The sequence below is a fragment of the Panthera onca genome, chromosome A1 (genome assembly GCF_046562875.1).
Source record: "Panthera onca isolate mPanOnc1 chromosome A1, mPanOnc1 haplotype 2, whole genome shotgun sequence".
Taxonomy (NCBI): domain Eukaryota; kingdom Metazoa; phylum Chordata; class Mammalia; order Carnivora; family Felidae; genus Panthera; species Panthera onca.
This window is the reverse complement of record NC_138339.1, coordinates 215,326,680-215,347,840: the sequence shown is the minus strand read 5'-3', so window position 1 is coordinate 215,347,840 and position 21,161 is coordinate 215,326,680. Positions and strand designations below refer to the sequence as shown.

Genomic DNA, 21,161 nt, shown 5'->3' with positions numbered 1-21,161 from the left:
CTCTCTCTCGAAAATAAATGGAACATTTTAAATAAATAAGCAAATATAAATAAGTAAAAATAAAACACTTACAAAACAACCACAGCTAACACAAAATCGAGAATGTTCTAGAAAGATCTGATGTTAACTATATCTTCAAAGGTTTAGAACTTTTAACAAGGACAACTTTTTCATTAGCCCTGTCGTGAGATCTTTAAAATAATCAAGCATCCTTAGAAACAACAATGCCATTCACCTGCTGTGCAGTTTCAATTCTCTCTTCTTCCATTTCTAAGGAAATGAAACCCTTCAAGAGAATGTCTTCTGTAGATTCAGGTACTATTGAAGGCTCTGCAGCAGGCAGCGACTGGGATGTTAAACTGCACAAGTCTTCAAGTGGAAGCTTCAAAAAAAAAAAAAAAAGAGCCACAGAGATTATTTAAATAACGTGAAAATTCTCTAAACTCTTGACTGTTATTATTCCATCTCACTTGTTTTGAAAGATCATTTGAGGCTAATAACTGCCATATGACAGTAACACTTACAGCTAGGCTCTTTCTATTAAATGCTAGCCTCAAAACGTAAACGTAATACGGTTATTGCACCGAGAGTTAGGTATGATTTTTGAGTTGCCCTTCTAATACTGGCAGTGAATCTGTGCTAATCAACACACGTTTTCTTACTTGAACCTCATGAACTGGCACCAAAGGCAAAAACCTGTATGCTGTTGAAAGTAGCTTGCCTTTCCCAGGATCTAACAAAAGAGCCTGGCCTCATTAATGCTTGCCAACAGAAAATAAATCACACCCAAGAATTAACTATCAATAAACATGACCTCCTTCTGCCATTTCTACCATTGGCACACTTCGCCCACACCTTCTTGGTGGTAAATTCTGAAACTGTAACTGAGGAGAAACCATCTCAGAACTCTCCGTCGGTTTCGGAAGACCCCCTCAGAAGGCCTCATTTTGACACCATCAAATACTTTGACCTACAATGCTTTCCAGTTCTCCACTACTAAAGATAGCCTAGGTGTTAATTTACCTATAAGTCACACAGACGTACTAATTTTAGACCTCAAATAAAGGGAGTGTGGATGAAGGATGAGGTAAAAAGGCCTAAATGTTTCAATTCCAGTTTTTAGTCCTTAGGGCATAACATTTAAGGCCCATCTACAGAAAATTTTGACCCAGGGCCTTAGGAAATTGCCCCTGTTTTTCCAGACACAAGGATTTCTTCTGAAGACAGGCTTTTACCTTCAAAGCTTAAAAAAAAGCCAGATGAACAATGCACCATCACTAGAAATACAACACTTTGGGGCGCCTGGGTGGCTCCGTCAGTTAAGTGTCCGACTTCGGCTCAGGTTATGATCTCACAGTTTGTGGGTTCAAGCCCCTTGTCGGCCTCTGTGCTGACAGCTCAGAGCCTGGAGCCTTCGCCTCTCTCTGCCCCTCCCTCACACTCTTGTCTCTCTCTGTCTCTTAAAAATGAATAAAACTTTTTTAAAAATTAAAAAGAAAAAATTAAAGAGAAATACAACCCTTTAAAAACAGGCTTTAAAAAATTTTTTTTAAATTTTATAGACAGAAATAAGTGTGTTGGGAAGGAGCAGAGGGAGGTGGGGGGGGAGAGAGAGAGAGAGAGAGAGAGAGAGAGAGAGAGAGAGAGAGAACCTCAAGCAGGTTCCACACTCAGCACAGAGCCTAATGTGGGGTTCAATCCCACAACCCTGGGATCATGACCTGGGCCAAAACCAAGAGTCAGACATCCACTCAGGCACCCCCAAAATAGGCGTTTCTGTCCTGAGTTCAAGTGGGGCTATACCTTCTGGCATGGGGAAGCGTGTTATGGTGCAGCCTGGTTTGAACACTGCTCCTGCTCACTTATAAGCTGTGTGACGATGGGCAAATTACCTAATGCTCCTGATCCTCAATTTCTTTTCTGCAAAATAGGAACTACAATATCTGTATCCTGAAGCCACTAGGGAAAAAAGAAAACACGGGTGTGGGAAAACAGGCTTCCTGAACTGCTGGGAAGCTGCAGACCAAAAAAAAAATGTTCAGCAACGTCCTCAATCTGCCTCCTCCCCACAAATGACTCTGACTCAAGAGCCAGGAGGTCATGAGTAAACGTAAATACCTCTTACTAAGGGTATCACCTGTTCATGTAACCCTTCCTGAATGGTGACATAATTCTTCAATATAAAAGGACTATGGCACACGAAGAATTAAGTTTCTCAAATCCAGTGAGAATCTATCTTGAGTCCAAAGCGTCATCAGCAACCGTGTGCTGCCGCCAGGGGTTCGGAAGGTAAAAGGGCCTAATTATTTCATTTCAATTCCAGCTCTTACTCTGGAGGCAGAGGAAGCTGTGCTAAGTCACACTACTCCTGCTCTGTGGAGCCATCCCAGTTACCACAACAAGCCGCCTCCTCGGACAGGGGGAGGTAACCCACCAGAGACAATACTTGATGCTTGTCACCCAGTAAACACTCATGCTTGTCACCCAGTAAACACTCAATAAATCTAAGCTACTGTCATTTATCCTCTTATTATTATCCCTATTTATGAGCAATAACAGAGTAAGTAAATCTATAAATCAGAATCGATAGTGCTCTTGGGGAAAGAATAGTCCTTAGGCTATCTTTTTTTTTTTTTTTAACGTTTATGTGTTTATTTTGAGAAAGAGAGCATGTGCACTCATGCGTATGCATGCGTGCAAGTGAGGGAGGGGCAGAGAGAGAGAGGGAGAGAAAGAATCCTAAGCAGGCTCCAAACTCAGTGCAGAGCCTGACGCAGAGCTCAATCTCACGACCGCGAGATCATAACCGGAGCCAAATTCAGGAGTCGAGTGCTTAACCAACTGAGATACCCAGGCACCCCCATAAGCTATCTTTGTAAAACTGGATTTCATTAGTAGTAAAATTTACTTCTATTCAGACTGTGACAAAAGTCAAACATGTCAGGCTATCCTCAATGTTTACACAATAGCTAAGGGGGAAGGAGAGGTGGGTCAGGCTCAGACTTGAAAACATACCAGAAAGCACCGGGAGACTGGGCTAAGGTAAGGAAAGCTGGACAGAGTGCTGCTGCAATGTGCTCATCAGTACATTCAAGACAGCTAAAGACTCAGTGAACTTGAACACAGTGCACTAAAATCACCCAATAAGAAACATAAAGCGGAAACAAACAGGGTGAATAAATAAAAACCAAACACAATATCCAAGAACACGGAGATGGCATCATATTACCTAGTACATGTATAAATAGAATCCCAAAAGGAGAGAGAACAGGGTAGAAAAAAATTTTTAAAAAGATACTAGTTGAAACATTTCCAATAAAAGACAGCAAACTACAGTTCTGAGAAGCTCAGAGAATCCCAAGCAGAATCTCTCTATCTCTCTCTCTCTTTCTCTCTCACACACACACACACACACACACAAATACACATGTACACACATGATATTCAAACTCCTAAAAATAAAGTTTAAAAAAATATGCTAGAAGACATAGGAGAAAAGACATATTATATACAGAAGAATGAAGATAAGAATTAAAAGAATTACCACAGACTTCTCACCAGAAATTAAACAAATCTTTTAAGAAATAAAAGAAAAAAACCGTCAATCCAGAATTCTTAATCTAGTAGAGTATCTTTTTTAAATGAAAAGGGCTGTTTAAACAAAGCTGAGAAAATGCATTTCCAACAGTCTTGTACTACAAGAAATACTAAAGGCAGTTCTTCAAAAGCAGATGGAACATAATACCAGATGGAAAAATGGATCTTAAAAACAAGCCAACAAAAAACTAAAGGCTCTAGAAATAGTTAAAATAAAAGCAAATATGGTAATTTTATTTATTTTTTTTAATTTTTTTTTTTTAACGTTTATTTATTTTTGAGACAGAGAGAGACAGAGCATGAACGGGGGAGGGTCAGAGAGAGTGGGAGACACAGAATCGGAAGCAGGCTCCAGGCTCTGAGCCATCAGCCCAGAGCCCGATGCGGGGCTCGAACTCACGGACCGCGAGATCGTGACCTGAGCCGAAGTCGGCCGCTTAACCGACTGAGCCACCCAGGCGCCCCGACAATTTTTTTTATTTTTAATCACTCAGAAAGATAAATGTCAAAAGCAAAAATATATCAGGCTCAGTCAGTTAAGCGACGACTCTTGATTTTGGCTCAGGTCAAGACCTCATGGTTTGTGAGTTGAAGCCTCCAGTTTTTCAGGCTCCGCACTGACAGCACAGAACCTGCTGGGGATTCTCTCTCTTTCTCTCTCTCTGTCTGCCCCTCCCCTGCTCGTGTACTCTCTCTCAAAATAAATGAACGTTTAAAAAAATATTTATCTTCTAATTTACTTTACAAAACAAAATCATATGAAAACTCTAGATACTTGAGAAGGTAGTGTAGATATTCCAGACAAAGTCTGTAGTCTAGATGTTGTGCGTAAACACGATCATGTGAATATATGAAAAAACATTCTATTTGATTACTTCATGTACAAATACTAACTACTTTTCAAGCATGAGGACTTTTAAATACCAGAAGCAGAAGGAGGCTTCCCGTCCTGTTCCCTTGTACTCACTAATACAAAACCATTTTCTCTCAAACCAAGCAAGCGAGAAGCCACATTAACTGAAACAACTACTTTTTTTTTTTTTAATGTTTATTTATTTTTGAGAGACAGAGTGTGAGCGGGGGAGCGGCAGAGAGAGACAGAATCTGAAGCAGGCTCCAGGCTCTGAGCTGTCAGCATAGAGCCTGACGCAGGGCTCGAACTCACGAACCGTGAGGTCATGACCTGAGCCAAAGTCAGAAGCTAACTGACAGAGCCACCCAGGCGCCCCCAACTGCAACTAATTCTAAGAAACAATTTTTTAAAGAAACAAAACAAGTTACTTTTTAAAAGAGAATGAAAAACTGGCCCCATTAGGTACATTTCTTCAGCAGTCTTCTTTTCTTAAAGCACCTGGAATAGAATGGAAAGCAAGAAGGGGTGTGCTGGGGTCACAAACTTTCCTGTTCTGACCTCTCATTCACTCCTGCCTCTCCTGGCTGGCTCGGTCAGTAGAGAATAGACCCTGGATCTCAAGAGTCGTGAGTTCGAGCTCAAGCTCCATGTTGGGTGCAGAGATTATTTAAAAAAATAAATAAGTAAAAAAACTGACTCTCATTAACTCATTCACTCCTGAGTCCTCTGGCACACTATACCGTGCTAGCTTCCAGATGGAGCATTTACCATCAGAGAGAAGAGCACAAATCTAGGTACCTAACTGTCAGTCCTAGAGAGCTATTGTATAGTTTATGCAAATGGTACGTTAACATATTAAATAATAATTATAATAAACAATCAACCTTGCCTGACCAGCTAAGCAGGTCCAGGAAAAAACCAAATACACCTTTCTCTCCCAAACTTTATTTCTTGTACATTTCCGGGTTGGAGAAAATCACTTTCATAATCTAAACAATTCATTCCCTAAATGAAACCTGATGTTACTTTCTCTGTTTGAAGCAAATCATTGAAGACGTATAGATGGAATCTCAGAACCTTCAAGGCACTTAACGTTTTCTTTTCTTACCTTTGGTCTGAGTGACACCTATACCAGCATAGGATCACAAGATTCTAATCTACTCTTTCAAGTTATCAATCATGTGGGGAGAAAAGCATATGAATAATACAGTACTTACAGCTCGCTTGCCATGTGCACTTAACATACATGATTTCACTAAATTCTCACAATCACAACCCCTCATCAGACAGTAAGTATATTATAATCCCCATTTTTTAAAGAAAAAAACAGGCTCAGAGAAGTTAAATATACTAAGAACACACAGTCCTTAGGAAAACAAGTTACAATTCATTTCAGGTAAATTTCAGGGTTAATTATTGCAGCATTTATTAAGAACTACTAAATTCAGCAGAAAGCAAAAGGCCCTCACTACTAAAACAGATGAATCTTGGCTGCAAGAAGCCAGTCTACCTAATATTCTACTTCAAATTCTTTTATCTAACACCAAAAAAAGAGAAAGATATAACTTCTTTCCAAAATATGACTAGTTCCCCTTCATAAAAGAGAAAGATATTTTCTAAAAAAGTTAACAGCTTTACGGTATTTACTAAAGCATCAGCTGGCCTTTTGCTATTCAACTAACTTGCTCAGTGCCAGCTGTTCAGGAAGTAATTTATCTTGTGAGAACTGTGAAACACTGCAGAAAATCCTTTACAGATACACTGTTTGGAGAAAATAAAAACTGAGCCATTCTTTTTTCAGCACCAGTGTTCAGAGTGGTAACAGACAGGGGAACCTGGGTAGCTCAGTCGGTTGGTATCCGACTCTTAATCTCGGCTCAGGTCATGATCTCACAGTTCAGTTCGTGTGTTGGGTTCCATGCTGACAGTGCATGGAGCCTGCTTGGGATTCTCTCTCTCCCTCCCCCCCCCCCCCCCCGCCTCTCTCTCTCTCTCTCTCTCTCTCTCTCTGTGTACCCCTCCCCCACTTGTGCTTACGCTCTCTCTAGAAATAAACATTAAAAAAAAAAAAAGAGTGGTAACAGATAAAAAAATTCAATTCCAGTCTTCCCATCAGACATAGAAACACTTTTAGTAAAGGGAAACAAGGGCTACAGATAGCTGAAAAACAATGATCCCCCTGACAGATGCCCCAGACAGGAAGATAAAGGCCATTTCATTCTCACAGAAATCCCATACGTACACTGCATATACCAGAACACCTTCACTCAACCCTTGAACCTGTCAAGCTCATCTCCCACCTGTGACTTTGCATTGCTTTTTCCTCCACCTGGAAGGTTACTTCTCTAATCTTTGCAAGGCTGGCATTTTGTTTTCCACCATGAGTTCTCGCCTTAGACTGTCACTTTCTTAGAGAGGCTTCCTTCCTTGCCTAGAGCATACCTCAATCCCTTTCCGTCATACTATCTTGTTTTATTTTCCTTATACCATGGGTCATTGTCTGAACTTACCCTGTTCTTTTCTACAAGCTCATGATCACAATTATGTTAGCTCCATGAAGCTAGGGAGCTTGATTTGCTTATCTTTCTATTCTCAATTCCTAGCCCAGAACAGGCACAAAATATATGTTAAACAACTGCATGAGATTAATGTGGATACTATGCTGCATAAATATGAAAAAAAAAAAAAAAATAGGATGAAAACGAAAGATTCCATTTACTTCACTCCAAAACCTTTCCTTTGTGTTCAACGAGAATAGTAATAGTTTATGAGCTAAGACAATAAAAGCAAATTGGGTTACTTTTCTTGTGGACTATGTTCCCCACAGGTGCTGTGATGCCCAAGCATCCTGCTTCTGTAACAGGCCAAATCAACTATAACCGGACTGGAACATTTATAGAGCAAACAACTTCTGTTATCCAAAGCATGAAAGACTTTGATAGCCAAGTCAAAGAAATTTCCACCTGTTTCCTCGTTTATTTCAACATTGCATCCTACAGGTGAACAGAGAAACCCAAGAAAGAACACCTGTATTTTATGGCAGAGGACGTTAACAGTGAAAGTGAACTTTCAAAGTTCTTACTCTCTAAAACTTGAGGGTAGAAAAAAATAGTTTAAGTCTCTAAAAACAATCCACCTTTGGACACAATCCCAAATCCTGTAAAATGACTGCTTCCAACGTTAAAAAAAAAAAAAAAATCATTATTAATAAAACAATAATCCTAAACCTGGCCCTCAAACCAGAAAAAAGTCTGTCCATCTGACAATTCATAAGGTGTTCTTTTTGATACTGTAACTACTTGAACTGAATTACACAAGCGATAACATGCATAACAACCCAATAATAACTAGGATTAAAAACACTGACACCACCGAAAGCCAGCATTACCTAATAATGTACTGACCCAGCTTTCAAAGAAAATTCTCTTCTATTGCTCGGCTATAGGTCAGATAAATCGATCTCCCATAATCTGCACTTGATGGAGAGCTCATTGCTCTGTGTGCGCTGAATGAAACCCTCACTCGGGATCAAGTTTTTGTCTCTCCAAGTGCCCCATGGAAAAAAGGAAGCTGGGTTATTCATTAAGGCGGTAAATGAATACTAATAAGGAGGTTGTCCTGAAGCAAAGCACTTCGGGGGTCGGTGCCCTCTCCCGGGAGATGGTGGGCAGCAGGATTATGCCTCAGCTGACAGCACGGATACCTGGGGCAAGACGCCCACGGCAAGGCTCCCAGCCAACCGTCCCACACCGCAGGCGGAGGGCTGGGTGCCCGCCAACACCAGCCACTGGACGCCCCCGCAGTCGTCCCCGTGCGAGAGTAGAGTTGGCGGTCGCCGGCAGAGCCAGGCCTGACAGCCCGGGAGGGTGAGGCGCCTCTCCCACCGGAGCCGCCACCGTGGCCGGGGAGGAGGGAGAAGAGACCGCGGGCAAGAGTCTGCAAGGCCGGGGCCCACCGGCACGCCGAAGAAGCATCCCAGCTCGCTTTGTCGCCGCCCCAGCCCAGTCCCAGCCCGTCACCTCACCTCGGCCGGCACAGGCAGGTTCTCCACCGCCGCCTTCAGCTCCAACACCGAGTCCGTCTGCCTGTCGGTCAGCGGCGCCGTCGTGTCGGGTCTCCGATCCCAGAGAGCCAGCTTCTCCCGAGCGTCCCGCTCTGCCGCCGCCTCAGGCGGCAGCAAGAGCGCCGCCTCCGCCATCGCCGCCGCCCCTGCGGCCCTCAACAGCAGCGGGGTGGAGGGGACCCCGACAGACAGGCCCTGGCCACTTCCGGGGGAGCCGGGGCTTCCAGCAAGGCACCGGCGGCGGGGCGGAGCGGAATACCCCGACTCCGGAAGTGCTTCTACAGTGTGTGTGGGCGGGACCGAGACCAGGACAGACGTGGCTCTAAACGGGGTACAAATATTTCCGGTTGGGAAGGCGTAGAGGGAGAAGAATGTGGGCCCTGACGGAAATAGATGTGCCCCTACCGGAAGTCTCTTCCTCACCTTCAATAACTTTATTGTAATGTGTGTTCAGGTTATTGACAATTGAGCTACGTGACCCTGCCGGCAGAGGTCCTCCTGGGCTCCCGGATCTACTCACTGCTTCTGCTCACTGCCGAGTAGTCTGGGTGGGGTATGCGGTCTCTGATTTCCGTGGAGACATGTGACAGCTTCCACCGCCTAGATCACGATCACAGTATAAAAGTTTCCAACATCCAGCAAGAAAGCCAACTTCAGAAAACACATAAGAATTCAAAAGATTTCTGAATATCAAACACCATTAATAATACTAGATAACTGGAAACAACCTAAATGCCCAACATTGAAGAACTGGATTAATTCATGGCACAGACATGTAATTGAAATACTATTCTGTCACTTAAATCATGTAGTTTTTGAGCAACAGAACAATTATGGTATTACATATATGTAAAATAAAAGTTATATATTCTATAACTTATAGAATAAAATAAATATCTGTGAGTCCATATTGATAAATAAATGATTGAATAAATAAGCAGGGGAGAAGTGATAACTCTACAGAGGAATTCCAATCAATAAATGTAGAATGAGGGAAAACAGTAATAATTGGCAGGCAAGATCTAAGAATGGATTCTAAAATTAATGCGTGAAACTTTGAGGAGAAACAAATTGTATTGTATCAAATGATCTCCGCAAGATATTTATTAATAGCAATGGGGGGAGGGATATTAACTTTACAGTGGAAAAACCTGGCAAGTATTACCTTAAGCAAGCCACGGAAGTCAACATCATCACCGTGAATCCTTTCCAAAAATGCAAAACTACATTCTAATCATGAAAAAACATCAGATAAACTAAAAATGAGGGATAACCTGCAAAGCAGTTTAACAGTATTCGTCAAAGGTGTTAATGTCATAAAAGACAAGGAAAAAACCAAGGGAATGTTACACATTGAAGGAGATGAGGGAGCCATGGCAGCTGGATACAGTGTAGGAATTTGGATTCGATCCTGGGACAGAAAAAGGGAAAACTGTAGAACAAAATATAGATATTTTAATAATGTCTATAATTTAGGTAATAGTACTGCACCAATGTTAATTTCCCAGTTTTGATTATTGTATGTGGTTATGTAAGATGATAACATTGGGGGAAGCTGAATGAAAGGCACACCTGAACTCTGTACTACTTTTGCAACATTTCTGACATCTAAAATTCTCTCAAAGTCAAGAGTTAAAACTCTCATGTTGTAGAAAACACGAATCTACATAAACGAAGCTGGTTGGAATTACTAATTATGTTTTTTTCTCTTCTTTTTTTTTTTTTTTAATCACTGTTTCCCCATCAAACCATTCCACCACTATTTCCTAAAGAAAGTCATCTTGTAGATATGTTGAGACAGGTTGATCTTCTTGTTGAAGTATCTGAAACACACTTTGTCTTCTATCCAGACTGATCTCTAGTTCCAGAAATTTCAGAAATACGGTTCTGTTGAGTTTTGTGATGTCAATTTTTCACCAAACATCATCCTTTTATATTCATCCAAATACAAACATTTTTTTCTCCCAAGTTCTTTTTTTAATGTTTATTTTTTTATTTTAGAGAGAGAAAGTGAGTGGGGCTGGGCCACAGAGAGAGAGAGAGAGAGAGAGAGAGAGAGAGAGAATCTCAAGCAGGCTCCACGCTCATTGTGGAGCCCAACATGGGGCTTGATCCCACAACTCTGGGATCATGACCTGAGCAGAAACTAAGAGTCAGACGGTCAACCAACTGAGCTACCCAAGTGCCCCTCTCCCAAATGTGTTCCTATTGCAGATTTTCCTAAATCCACGATCACTCTACTTCCTAACAATTATGTTTAATTCTTTAAAATACGTTTAGTAAGTGGTGATTCATAATACTAAAGTGTGAGAGGAGGTCATTGAGAAGACATGACCACAACTGACCTGAGAACTGGACTCTGGCAATCAGAGGCTCCTCGCCTCTTCTTGGAATGTACCTTTTGTCCACCGTTCACACAGTGGACGCTGTTTTCAAGGACATGGCCTTGAGAGAGCAATATGTGTTGAGACCATCTGGACTGAATACATGACTGAACCCAATGTAGGCTTCTATATAAACTTTTAAGATTCTGGCAGGCGGGTGCAAAGATCTACTTGTCTCCCAGATGACCTCTTTAATAAGCCTTCCCTTGCTTATTAAACCTGCCACCTGCTGGGGCGCCTGGGTGGCTCAGTCGGTTAAGCGTCCGACTTCAGCTCAGGTCACGATCTCACGGTCCGTGAGTTCGAGCCCCGCGTGGGGCTCTGGGCTGATGGCTCAGAGCCTGGAGCCTGTTTCAGATTCTGTGTCTCCCTCTCTCTCTGACCCTCCCCCGTTCATGCTCTGTCTCTCTCTGTCTCAAAATAAATAAACGTTAAAAAAAAATTAAAAAAAAAAAAAAAACCTGCCACCTGCCAATCAAGAATGGCCTGCCACCTTCTTCGGTCTCTCATTGCCTTCCAACGGTGCGCTCCAGTTTCTAATTTCACCCAGGGAATTCTGAAGCTTCAAACTAACTTAAAGGGATGCAATGCAGGTCATGGTGCCCATGGAAAAGATTTGAGCCAAGGCTGAATGTTTCATCAGCTGCTGTGAGATCAAATGTGGGGAGAGGAAAATAGATATGCAGCATAATAATGCCTGGTCTATTCTTAAACTGAAGAATTGAGAGAGCTAAAAAAGCAGTGCCTGGAAGATCCAGCAGTCACCAGCTGGCTCTGCAAGGGTGGGAGACAAGAGCAAGAAAATAGAGTAACAGCAGTCTTCGCTCAGTGTTTTAATTTTGCAGAGCACTAGCATAGAAATATATACATTTAAATAATGCAATGGTTGTTCAAACTCTACTAGAAATGTGGTATACAATATACTGAATCCTTCTGCTTCAGACTGTAATGCTCGTTTCTGTATGGACAAATATTGTCTAGTCCCCCCTCCAAAAAAATTACAAGTTCCTAAAAGGAATCAGCCTTTTTTTTTTTTTTTTTTTTTTCCAACGTTTTTATTTTTGGGACAGAGAGAGACAGAGCATGAACGGGGGAGGGGCAGAGGGAGAGGGAGACACAGAATCGGAAACAGGCTCCAGGCTCCGAGCCATCAGCCCAGAGCCTGACGCGGGGCTCGAACTCACAGACCGTGAGATCGTGACCTGGCTGAAGTCGGACGCTTAACCGACTGCGCCACCCAGGCGCCCCGGAATCAGCCTTTTTAAAAATGCCAATGCCAATTTATTTTGAGAGAATGTGTGTGTGTGTGTGTGTGTGTGTGTGTGTGAGAGAGAGAGAGAGAGAGGGAGAAAGGAGGGGCAGAGAGAGAAAAGAGAGAGTTCCAGGGCTCAATCTCATGAACCGTGAACTCATGACCTGAGACAAAGAGTCAGACGCTTAACCAACTGAGCCACCCAGGAACCCCATGAATCCACTATTACTCTCATATTACAAGTCAAGTTACTTCCTATTTTCTGCTAGAAAAACAGCAGATTAGCTTATCCCCAGAAGCACTAACCAACAGGACAAATAAAATTGCAGATTTAATTTTCTACTATAATTCTTCCAATGCATTTAAGAATTTCTAATTGTTTCCATAAAATCAATGAAATTGATATAAAAAAAGCTCATATTGTATATACCCATACATATATACATATAAGATACACATATGTATTCTGGGTGTGTGTGTGTGTGTGTGTGTGTGTGTGTGTGTATACGAGAGACAATAAGAAGACAGGATTGCATAGACTATCTCAAGAAAAGGACAAAGATGAGGTCAGAGGAGTTTCATGCCCAAACGATCAAGGTCCCCATATCACAACAGACGACATTTTGTGTTATTCATATTTCACTTTCGATCTCTTGATTGAAATCCTATGAGTAAGGCAGCAGAGGAGTTATTCTTTTCATTTATAGAGATAAGCAAATGGAACACAAGATGGGGCCCAACCCACACTACCAGCGCAGAGCCTGCTTGGCATTCTTTCTCTCTCTCCCTCTCTTTCTCTGCCCCTCCCCTGCTCTCTGTCTCTCTGTGTCAATAAATAAATAAACATGACTATATATATATATATATATAGTCATGTTTATTTATTTATTATTTATATAATTTATATATTTATATAATATTTATATAAATATTATATAAACATTATATAAATATTTATATAATATTTATATATTATTTATATATATAAAATGAAGTATTTTATCAATTCTGCTTCTATGCAACCTACGGATTACCTAGGGGCATGAGGGAACTTTTGAAAGTGATGGAAATGTCCTGGTTTTATCAAATGTTATCTTGTCATCTATTAAATGTTCCATCTCTGTTGTGGTGGTGGTCTCACAACTATACACGTATGTGAGAACCGATCAAATTGTACATTTTCAACACGTGTTGTACACGCGGTGTACTCGTTATACCACAGCAGAATTGGGGCAAGGGAGAATGAAGCAGATCTGTGAGTAACGACATGGACGAAGGTTCATCATCTTTTGTGGAATTAAGAAAGCCAGCAAGCTGCTGAACAATCTGAACAGGATCCCATATTTAGCTAAAAAATTACATGCACACACAGAAAAAAAAAAAAAAAAAAGGTCTGAAAAGATAAGCAGCAAATCGTTATTAGTTGTCGTCCCTAGGAGTTGGTCTGGCAGAGCAGGTAGAAGGGTGGAGAGGAGGGTGGAGGACAAGGGCTTCGTTATTTCAAGATTGCTTGTTGAAAAAGAACTGTTAAAGAATGAACATAGGTTGGGGATGAGACTAAGGGAATTCTAGTTTCCGGCTCTGCTGGTCACTAGCTCTGAGTCCAGATCTCAATTTCCTAAAACAAAACGTACGTGTTTATAGCAATACGCCACCAAGCGGCCTGTTCACACCCGCCCAAATCACACAGATAGTCCCTGCGCTTCCGAGGGTCGCCTCGTTGGTGCGCAAGAGGGCAGGCCTGGGCCAGAGGACACACGCAGTCACCTGCAGCGGGGAGCTTTCAGCCGCTCCAGCCCGAGTCAAGTACATCAGGCAATGCGTGTCTTCCACTCTGCGGCGGCCTCATTTTATGCTACCTAATTCGTGTTCTGGGGGATGGTTTTAATCCATGATGTGTGCAAATGCTTTTGCAGAGTTGCCATAGAGAAACTGAAAAGTTCACTTGCTGGACATTAAAAGACGCGTGTCCCGGTGGTTTGAGAAGCCTTTCAGGAAAGGGTGGAGGGAAAGAGACTTACGACTGCCTTCTGACATGAAGACCATGGGCGTGGACGTCACAGCAGCCTGGGAACCGAGGGGCAGACGGGGGATCTGGCAAGGAAAGAAAGAAACTGGAGGCACAGGACTTCAGGGGACTGACCAAGTGCTAGAAACCCACCTCCGCCGAGTGCCCGTGAACGTGGACTTGAACCTCTGCTCGCGTTAATTCCGCCTACAGCACTCACTCAGCTGGCATTTCCACCGCCAGGGACCAGAGCGGTTGTATGTGCACAGCATGGAAATTGTTAGCACATACCAGTGGGAAATCTAATATAACGGAGCCCTGGCAGGAGGTCTGAAACGGGGCCCTCCTCCCCCGACACAAAGCAGGTCCCCTCCTTGCTCCCATCAGCAGGGATGGTGGGGAGGGGAGGTCTTGGTGATCTCTGAGGGACTGTTGTGGGTCGAGACAGGGTGTGGAGCTCCCAGTTTTAAAACTAACGAGACAGGGTGTGGAGCTCCCAGTTTTAAAACTAACGGCCTCGCCTGTGAACTTTTGTGTGTGTGAATAAAACCAAAACAACAAAAAAAGCAAAAACACGTCTCTTCTTTTTCAAATTACATACCTTTAATGATTACATCATGGCATAACATGCAGATACTCAACCAGCCTAATCTACATCCTTTATTTCAAAAAAATTATTTTAGAGAGAGTGTATGAGTGGCAGAGGAGAGGCGGAGACGGAGAGGGACAGGGACAGGGACAGGGAGAGAGAATGAATCTTAAGCAGGCTCCCAGATCAGTGCAGAGCCCCACATGGGGCTCGTTCCCTCCACCCTCAGATCATGACCCCAGCAGAAATCAAGAGTCAGAGGCTCAACAGACTGAGCCACCCAGGCGCCCCTATATCCTGTATTTTTAAATTTTCATCTGAAAATTTCATTACGTGTGACTGGCATTTTGTTCAATACAACTGGCAACCCCAAGCAAAGGAAGGAGAAGAAAAAACATTTTTTTTTTCACTTTTTATATATGTATTTATACTCCCTTACTGGGATGTGAGCTTACTAGAGAAGAGCTGTGGCCATCAAGTCCAGGGATGCTGCTGGTTCCGCGGTCCTGGGTCCCCGCTTCCCTTCCCTTGGCCTCTCAGCCCCAATTCTACCCTCTGGGAGTTAGTGGTTCTGGTACGTTGTGGCCGCTGCGCTCAGCGGCGCCCCCAGGTGGCGGCGGCTGCTCCGCGGGGCCCGTGCTCAAGCGCCAGGCCCGCTCACCCCTACACCCGCCACAGGCACAGGCGGGAGGAGCCCAGGCTGTCCCCGGACCAAGGCTGGGTCTCTGGCCCAGGGCAACCCCGCCCACGTCTGTGTGAGAAGCGCGGAGACAGCCCCGGCGGCGCATCGGTAATGGGCTGCTTGGGGACTCCTGTCCACTCTTGGCGGATTGCAAGCGGTCACGGCCCAGCTCCCCGCTGGAGAACATAGTCTCGGGGTCTCTTCATTTATTCCACAGTTGTCGCTTGAGACCCACCACTCATCGCTGCGAGGCTTACCCCAGGGTCTGCGGTCCAGCTTTTTGCCTGTCCTCGCGTCTGTGCCCCCACCACGCCCCACAGCCCGACCACCAAAGGGTGGACCCTGGATCTCTTCTGCAAGTGAATATGGGCAAGTTGAGCCTCTGAAAGGGAGAGGGAGGAGAAAATTTCAAGTTGTTTAGATTTCAATCCCTCTGGAATTCTCCAGGCTGATCTTCCAGAGCCTCCAAGACTTGGGTCACAGCTGTACTTCCGCCTGTGAGCATCTTCCAGCAATGCATTGAGCACATTCCAAGGATAACTTCCTCAGCTGCTTTCCAACCATTTTTCTGTGCCACACCCCAGAGAGATTTGATGCAGTCCCAAGGGGGGGGGGGGGGCGGGATATCTATTTCAACCTGGTTCTCAAGTGGCCTGGGGCTCCAGAGAGGGAAGGTCACTGGATTGAGAAGCCCTGATTTTGATGACCACCCCCACCCCGCCCCCATAAGGAATCATTGTCATACATCACAGTGATCCAAAGTGTGTGCCTTGCATCTGAGCCCACAACAGTTATGGGGGCCTTTTCACTCAGCCTCCTGGTGATCTCAGCAGTTTTGATAAAGTCACAGTGACTTCAGCCTTCATTCTCAGAGTACAAACCGCGCAAACCATTACTTGGCTGCATTCCCAAACGAGGGCCTTGACCTCCTAAAGAAGAGAATTTAGAGCTGGCAGAGAATCTAAAGGCCACATGCTCAAACCCCTCCATTCCACAGAGGAGCAAACGGGTATACAGAGGTGAGGTGACCAGCCCAAGGTCCTACAGGTGGTGAACGTCAACGCTACAGCTAGAACTCAGACAACCTGCCTTCTGCGGCTGATGCTTTTCATACCACCTCAGAGCTCCTCCAAGTCGAGAGACGTACAAAGCCCTTTAAGAAAAATTCAGATTCCCACCATTGACGCAAATAGTTGTAAGATGTTGCTTAAGTGTGTCTAAGAAAAAACTTGCCATGAGCTTTATATGTTTACATCAAAATACAAAGTTACGTCGCAATAAAAGTTTAAAGCAATAAAATCAAAGTTACATAGGGGCGCCTGGGTGGCTCAGTCGGTTGGGCGTCCGACTTCAGCTCAGGTCACGATCTCATCGTTTGTGGGTTCGAGCCCCGCATCGGGCTCTGGGCTGACAGCTCAGAGCCTGGAGCCTGCTTTGGATTCTGTGTCTCCTTCTCTCTCCGCCCCTCACACTCTCTCTCTCTCTTAAAAAATGAATAAACATTAAAAAAAAATTTGTTTTAATACTATCATTTTTTTAATCTCTGGTCCTTTTTTATAATCTTCCTGGTTCTTTTTTATATAGTGTTTCTTTCCCTGTCTGGGGTACTCCTTCCATTTCATTAATTTATTTCTGCCTAAGAGACATGATGTTACCTTTCTCTGAATATTATCCTTTAAGAAGGGCAAGTCCAGGGTGCCACAGCAGCGTATGATGGCAAGCTGGGCCTCAGCCAGAGAAGCCCACCCTGGGAAAGACATGACAGCTGAGCACTGAGGGTCCCTAGTTACTTGGAGCCGTCCCCCAACTGCCAGACCCTCTCCAGGCCCAACCACAGCTCCACAATATCTTCCATCACTCTTGGACACAGAACATCTGGTTGCTCCCTGCACCGCGCTGGGTCGCTGTGAGGAGTCTCTGAAGCTGCCTCCGGGATTTTGCAGGTATTTCTGCCCCACTGTCTAACACCACTGCAGCTCGGGAGTACTCTCGGATTTTTCCATTTCCTCCCACCGTTAAAAAAAAAAAAAAAAAGATGTTTGGTGGGGGGAGGCGCCAGGGTGGCTCAGTGTCAAAGGGCTCAGCCGTGTCAAAGGGCTCCAGGTCTGCGATGGAGCTGAGATCTCCGAACTGGGCGAGAGGCCAGGACTCTACTATAGAGGCCCAAATCAGATCTCTGCTGACCTGACAATTTCCGATTACGTAAATCAAATTACGTTTTAGCGGGCTGACCACCTATTCCGTTCGTAGGACGGCATCAGAGATCCTCACAAGTCAAAGCGTTCTACTGGCCACTGTGGACCTGTTGCCATCTGCAGGAATCACGCCTAGTGTCCCTGGTGTTAAACGCTGTCACTTGGCCTCTTAACTCGGAATCCACTTACGTGGCAGCACTTCTCATTGCCATTCTCAGCCTGCAGAGGACACCCACCGCGAAGTTTCTAAAGGAAGTGACTGCTCCCATCAGCACATCTCGTAATACCCCGCTGAAGGGAAGGGAGTATTTTCAGGGCCCTCCTCGGGAGACACGGTCAGGGGAAGAATTTTTTACAATCTTTGCGTGGAGGCCCACAAACAATGGAAGATAATCAGGGCTGCAGGAGATTGTCTCTCTCTCTGTCAAAAATAAACATTAAAAAAAAAAAGAAAATAATACATTCCTCTGGAAGGATACACACGCACACGCACAAAGGTAACCAGTTGCCTCTGCAGATAAAAAAAAAAAAAAAAATGATAGGGGGTGGGGAGCACAGGGCAAGAGGACTTTTTTGCATAACTTCTGGTATCTTTTGAACTTTGTCCTGTCTACATGTATTACCGAAAATGATTTATTTTTACAAAGAATACTCTTTGTACCATCACCCACTAGATAAATATCAGGGTAGCTCAGAGTTATTACTTTAATTGTTGAGAATGAAAGACAAATCAACCTTGTCAAGATTAACTTGTCTTTAATCCTTCTTTCTTATGCTCTAAGGAAAAACACTGATTTCTACCGGTAGAGTATGGTATACGGTATTCAACTATGATATCACACTAGTTGTCCTCCCAGTGAGGAATAAATGAGGATATTCCCAGATAAAAGCTGGGGAAGTCATGACAACTACACCTGCCCTAAAATAAGTGCCTAAGAGAATCCTACAAGGTGGAATGAAAGGACACTAGCCAGTAACTCAAAACCATTTGGAAAAATAAAGATCTCAACAAAGGTAAGTACATGAGTAATAAAAAGTTAGTATTATTATTTAAAGAAAAATTTTGTGTTCTTAAAATTTTTTATTTACTTGAGAGAGAGAGAGACACAGCACATGAGTGCAGGAGGGGCAGAGAGAGAGGGGAAGAGAGAGAATCCCAGGCCGGCTCTGTGCCATCAGCATGGAGCCTGACCGGGGGCTCGATCTCACAAACCATGAGATCACGACTTGAGCCGAGATCAAGAGTCGGACACTCAATCGACTGAGCCACCCAGCTGTTCCTTAAAGAAAAAATTTTAAATTATTAGTGTAAGAGCTGGCATTACTGTGACCTTGGCTTATAACTCCATTATCTTATTTTGTACATGATTTAAGAGACTAATGCATTTTTTAAAAGCGCTGGTTTGTTTTAGACCCACAATGTATAAAGTAATTTGTGATATCAACAACCAAAGGGCTGGGGACAGAGTTGTAAAGAAGTAGATAGAGTTTTTGTACATTATTGAAGTTAAGCTAGTATAAATTCAAATTAAAGTGTTATAATTTTAGCCTGTTAAATGCAATCTCCATGGTAACCACAAAGAATATTTCTATAGAATATACATAAAAGGAAATGAGAAAAGAATTTGAATATATTACTACAAGGAGTCAAGTAAACACAAAAGAAGACAGTAATGCAGGAAATGAGGGACAAAAAATTATGAGGCATAAAGAAAACAAATAACATAATGACAGAAGTCCTTCCTTATTAATAATTACTTTAAATGTAAATGGATTAAACTGTTACTCAAAAGACAAAGATTGGAAGAATGGATTTAAAATACAAGATCCAAATATATGCTGTATACAAGAGACTCACTTGAGATCCAAAGACCAAACAGGCTGAAAGTAAAAGGAAAAGAAAAAAGAAAGTAAAAGGAAGAAGATATTCCATACAAATAGTAACCAAAGAGAGCAAGTGGGCTATATTAACATCAGACAAAATAGTCGAAAGGGCTTATAAGAGAAAAAGACAGATGTTATATATTAATAAAAGGTTTAATAAGGTAAGATGATATATAACAATTACAAACATTTACACACCTAATGACAAATCATCAAAATTGTTGAAGCAAAAACTGACAGAATTGAAGGGAGAGATAGAAAGTTCTGCAACAGTAATTGGAAGTTGGAGACTTCAATATCCCATTTACAATAATGGATAAGACAATCGAACAGAAAATAAATAAGGAAATAAAGGTCTTTTTTTTTTTTTTAAGTTTATTTATTTATTTTGAGAGAAAGCAGGCACGTGCACCAGAGAGAGGCAAAGAGAAGGAGAGAGACAATCCCAAGCAGGCTCCGCACTGTCAGCACAGAGCCTGAAATAGGGCTCGACCTCAGGAACCATGAGATCATGACCTGATCTAAACCTAAGTCGGCTGCTTAACTGACTGAAGCACCCAGGCACCCCAAGGAAATAAGGTCTTAACACAATAAACCAACTAGAGCTAACAGGCATATATAGAACACTCTACCCAACAAGAGAATACACATTCTTTTTAAGTGCGCTTGAAACAACATTTTCCAGGATAACCATATGTTGAATTACAAATTAAGTCTCAGTAGATTTAGAAAACTAAATGTCATACAAAGCTCTTCTCTGGCCACAGTGGGATGAAATTTGAAACCAATAACAAGGGAAGCCTGGCTGGTGCAGTCGGTGGAGTGCGGAACTCTCGATCTCGGGGTTGTGAGTTCAAGCCCCACACCGGGTGTAGAGAGAACTTAGAGTCTTTAAAAAGAAAAAAAGAAAAAGAAACCAACGACAAAACTGAAAAATTCACAAAATTATAGAAATTAAACAATACAGGGCACCTGGAAGCATCCGATTCTTGATTTCAGCTTAGGTCGTGATCTCAGTTTGTGAGATGGAGCCCTGCCTCAGGCTCCACACTGACAGCACAGAGCCTGCTCGGGATTCTCCCTCTCCCTCTCTCTCTGCCCCCTCCACTCACACACTCTCTCTCTCCCTCAAAATAAATAAACTTAAAAAAAAAAAAACTGAACACCACACTTTTAAGCCACTAATGGATCAAAGAAATCAGAAGGGAAATTAGAGCTTTCTGACCCGGGCCTGGCAGGATGGCTCCGGCAAAGAAGGGTGGCGAGAAGAAGAAGGGCCGTTCTGCCATCAGCGAGGTAGCGACCAGCGAATACACCATCAACATTCACAAGCGCATCCGTGGAGGGGGTTTCAAGAAGTGTGCCCCTCGGGCACTCAAAGAGATCCGGAAATTTGCTATGAAGGAGATGGGAACCCCAGATGTGTGCATTGACACCGGGCTCAACAAAGCTGTCTGGGCCAAAGGGATAAGGAATGTTCCATACCGTATCCATGTGCAGCTGTCCAGAAAACGTAACAAGGATGAGGATTCACCAAACAAGCTCTGTACGTTGGTTACCTATGTACCTGTCACCACATTCAAAAGTCTACAGACTGTTAATGTGGATGAGAACTAATTGCTGGCTGTCAAATAAAGGTATAAAACTGCAAAAG

The 21,161-nt window shown here is 43.2% G+C and overlaps 1 protein-coding gene and 1 pseudogene across 3 annotated transcripts in view; one reads left to right on the top strand and one right to left on the bottom strand.

The window, feature by feature from the left end:
• COG3 (component of oligomeric golgi complex 3) overlaps nt 1-9,282 on the bottom strand; it is a 71,351-nt gene extending 62,069 nt beyond the window's left edge. The window contains exons 1-2 of one of the 3 annotated variants that reach the window (XM_078433468.1): nt 8,475-9,282; nt 236-382 (exon numbers count right to left, since the gene is read on the bottom strand). In XM_078433468.1, coding sequence (XP_078289594.1) covers nt 236-382; nt 8,475-8,648 — 321 coding nt within the window. In that variant the 5' untranslated portion in view covers nt 8,649-9,282. The remainder of the gene's footprint in view (nt 1-235; nt 383-8,474) is intronic. The other 2 variants (XM_060637149.2, XM_060637148.2) reach the window with 2 other exon arrangements.
• Nucleotides 9,283-20,695: 11,413 nt separating this feature from the next.
• On the top strand, nt 20,696-21,161 carry LOC132682062 (large ribosomal subunit protein eL31 pseudogene; annotated as a pseudogene).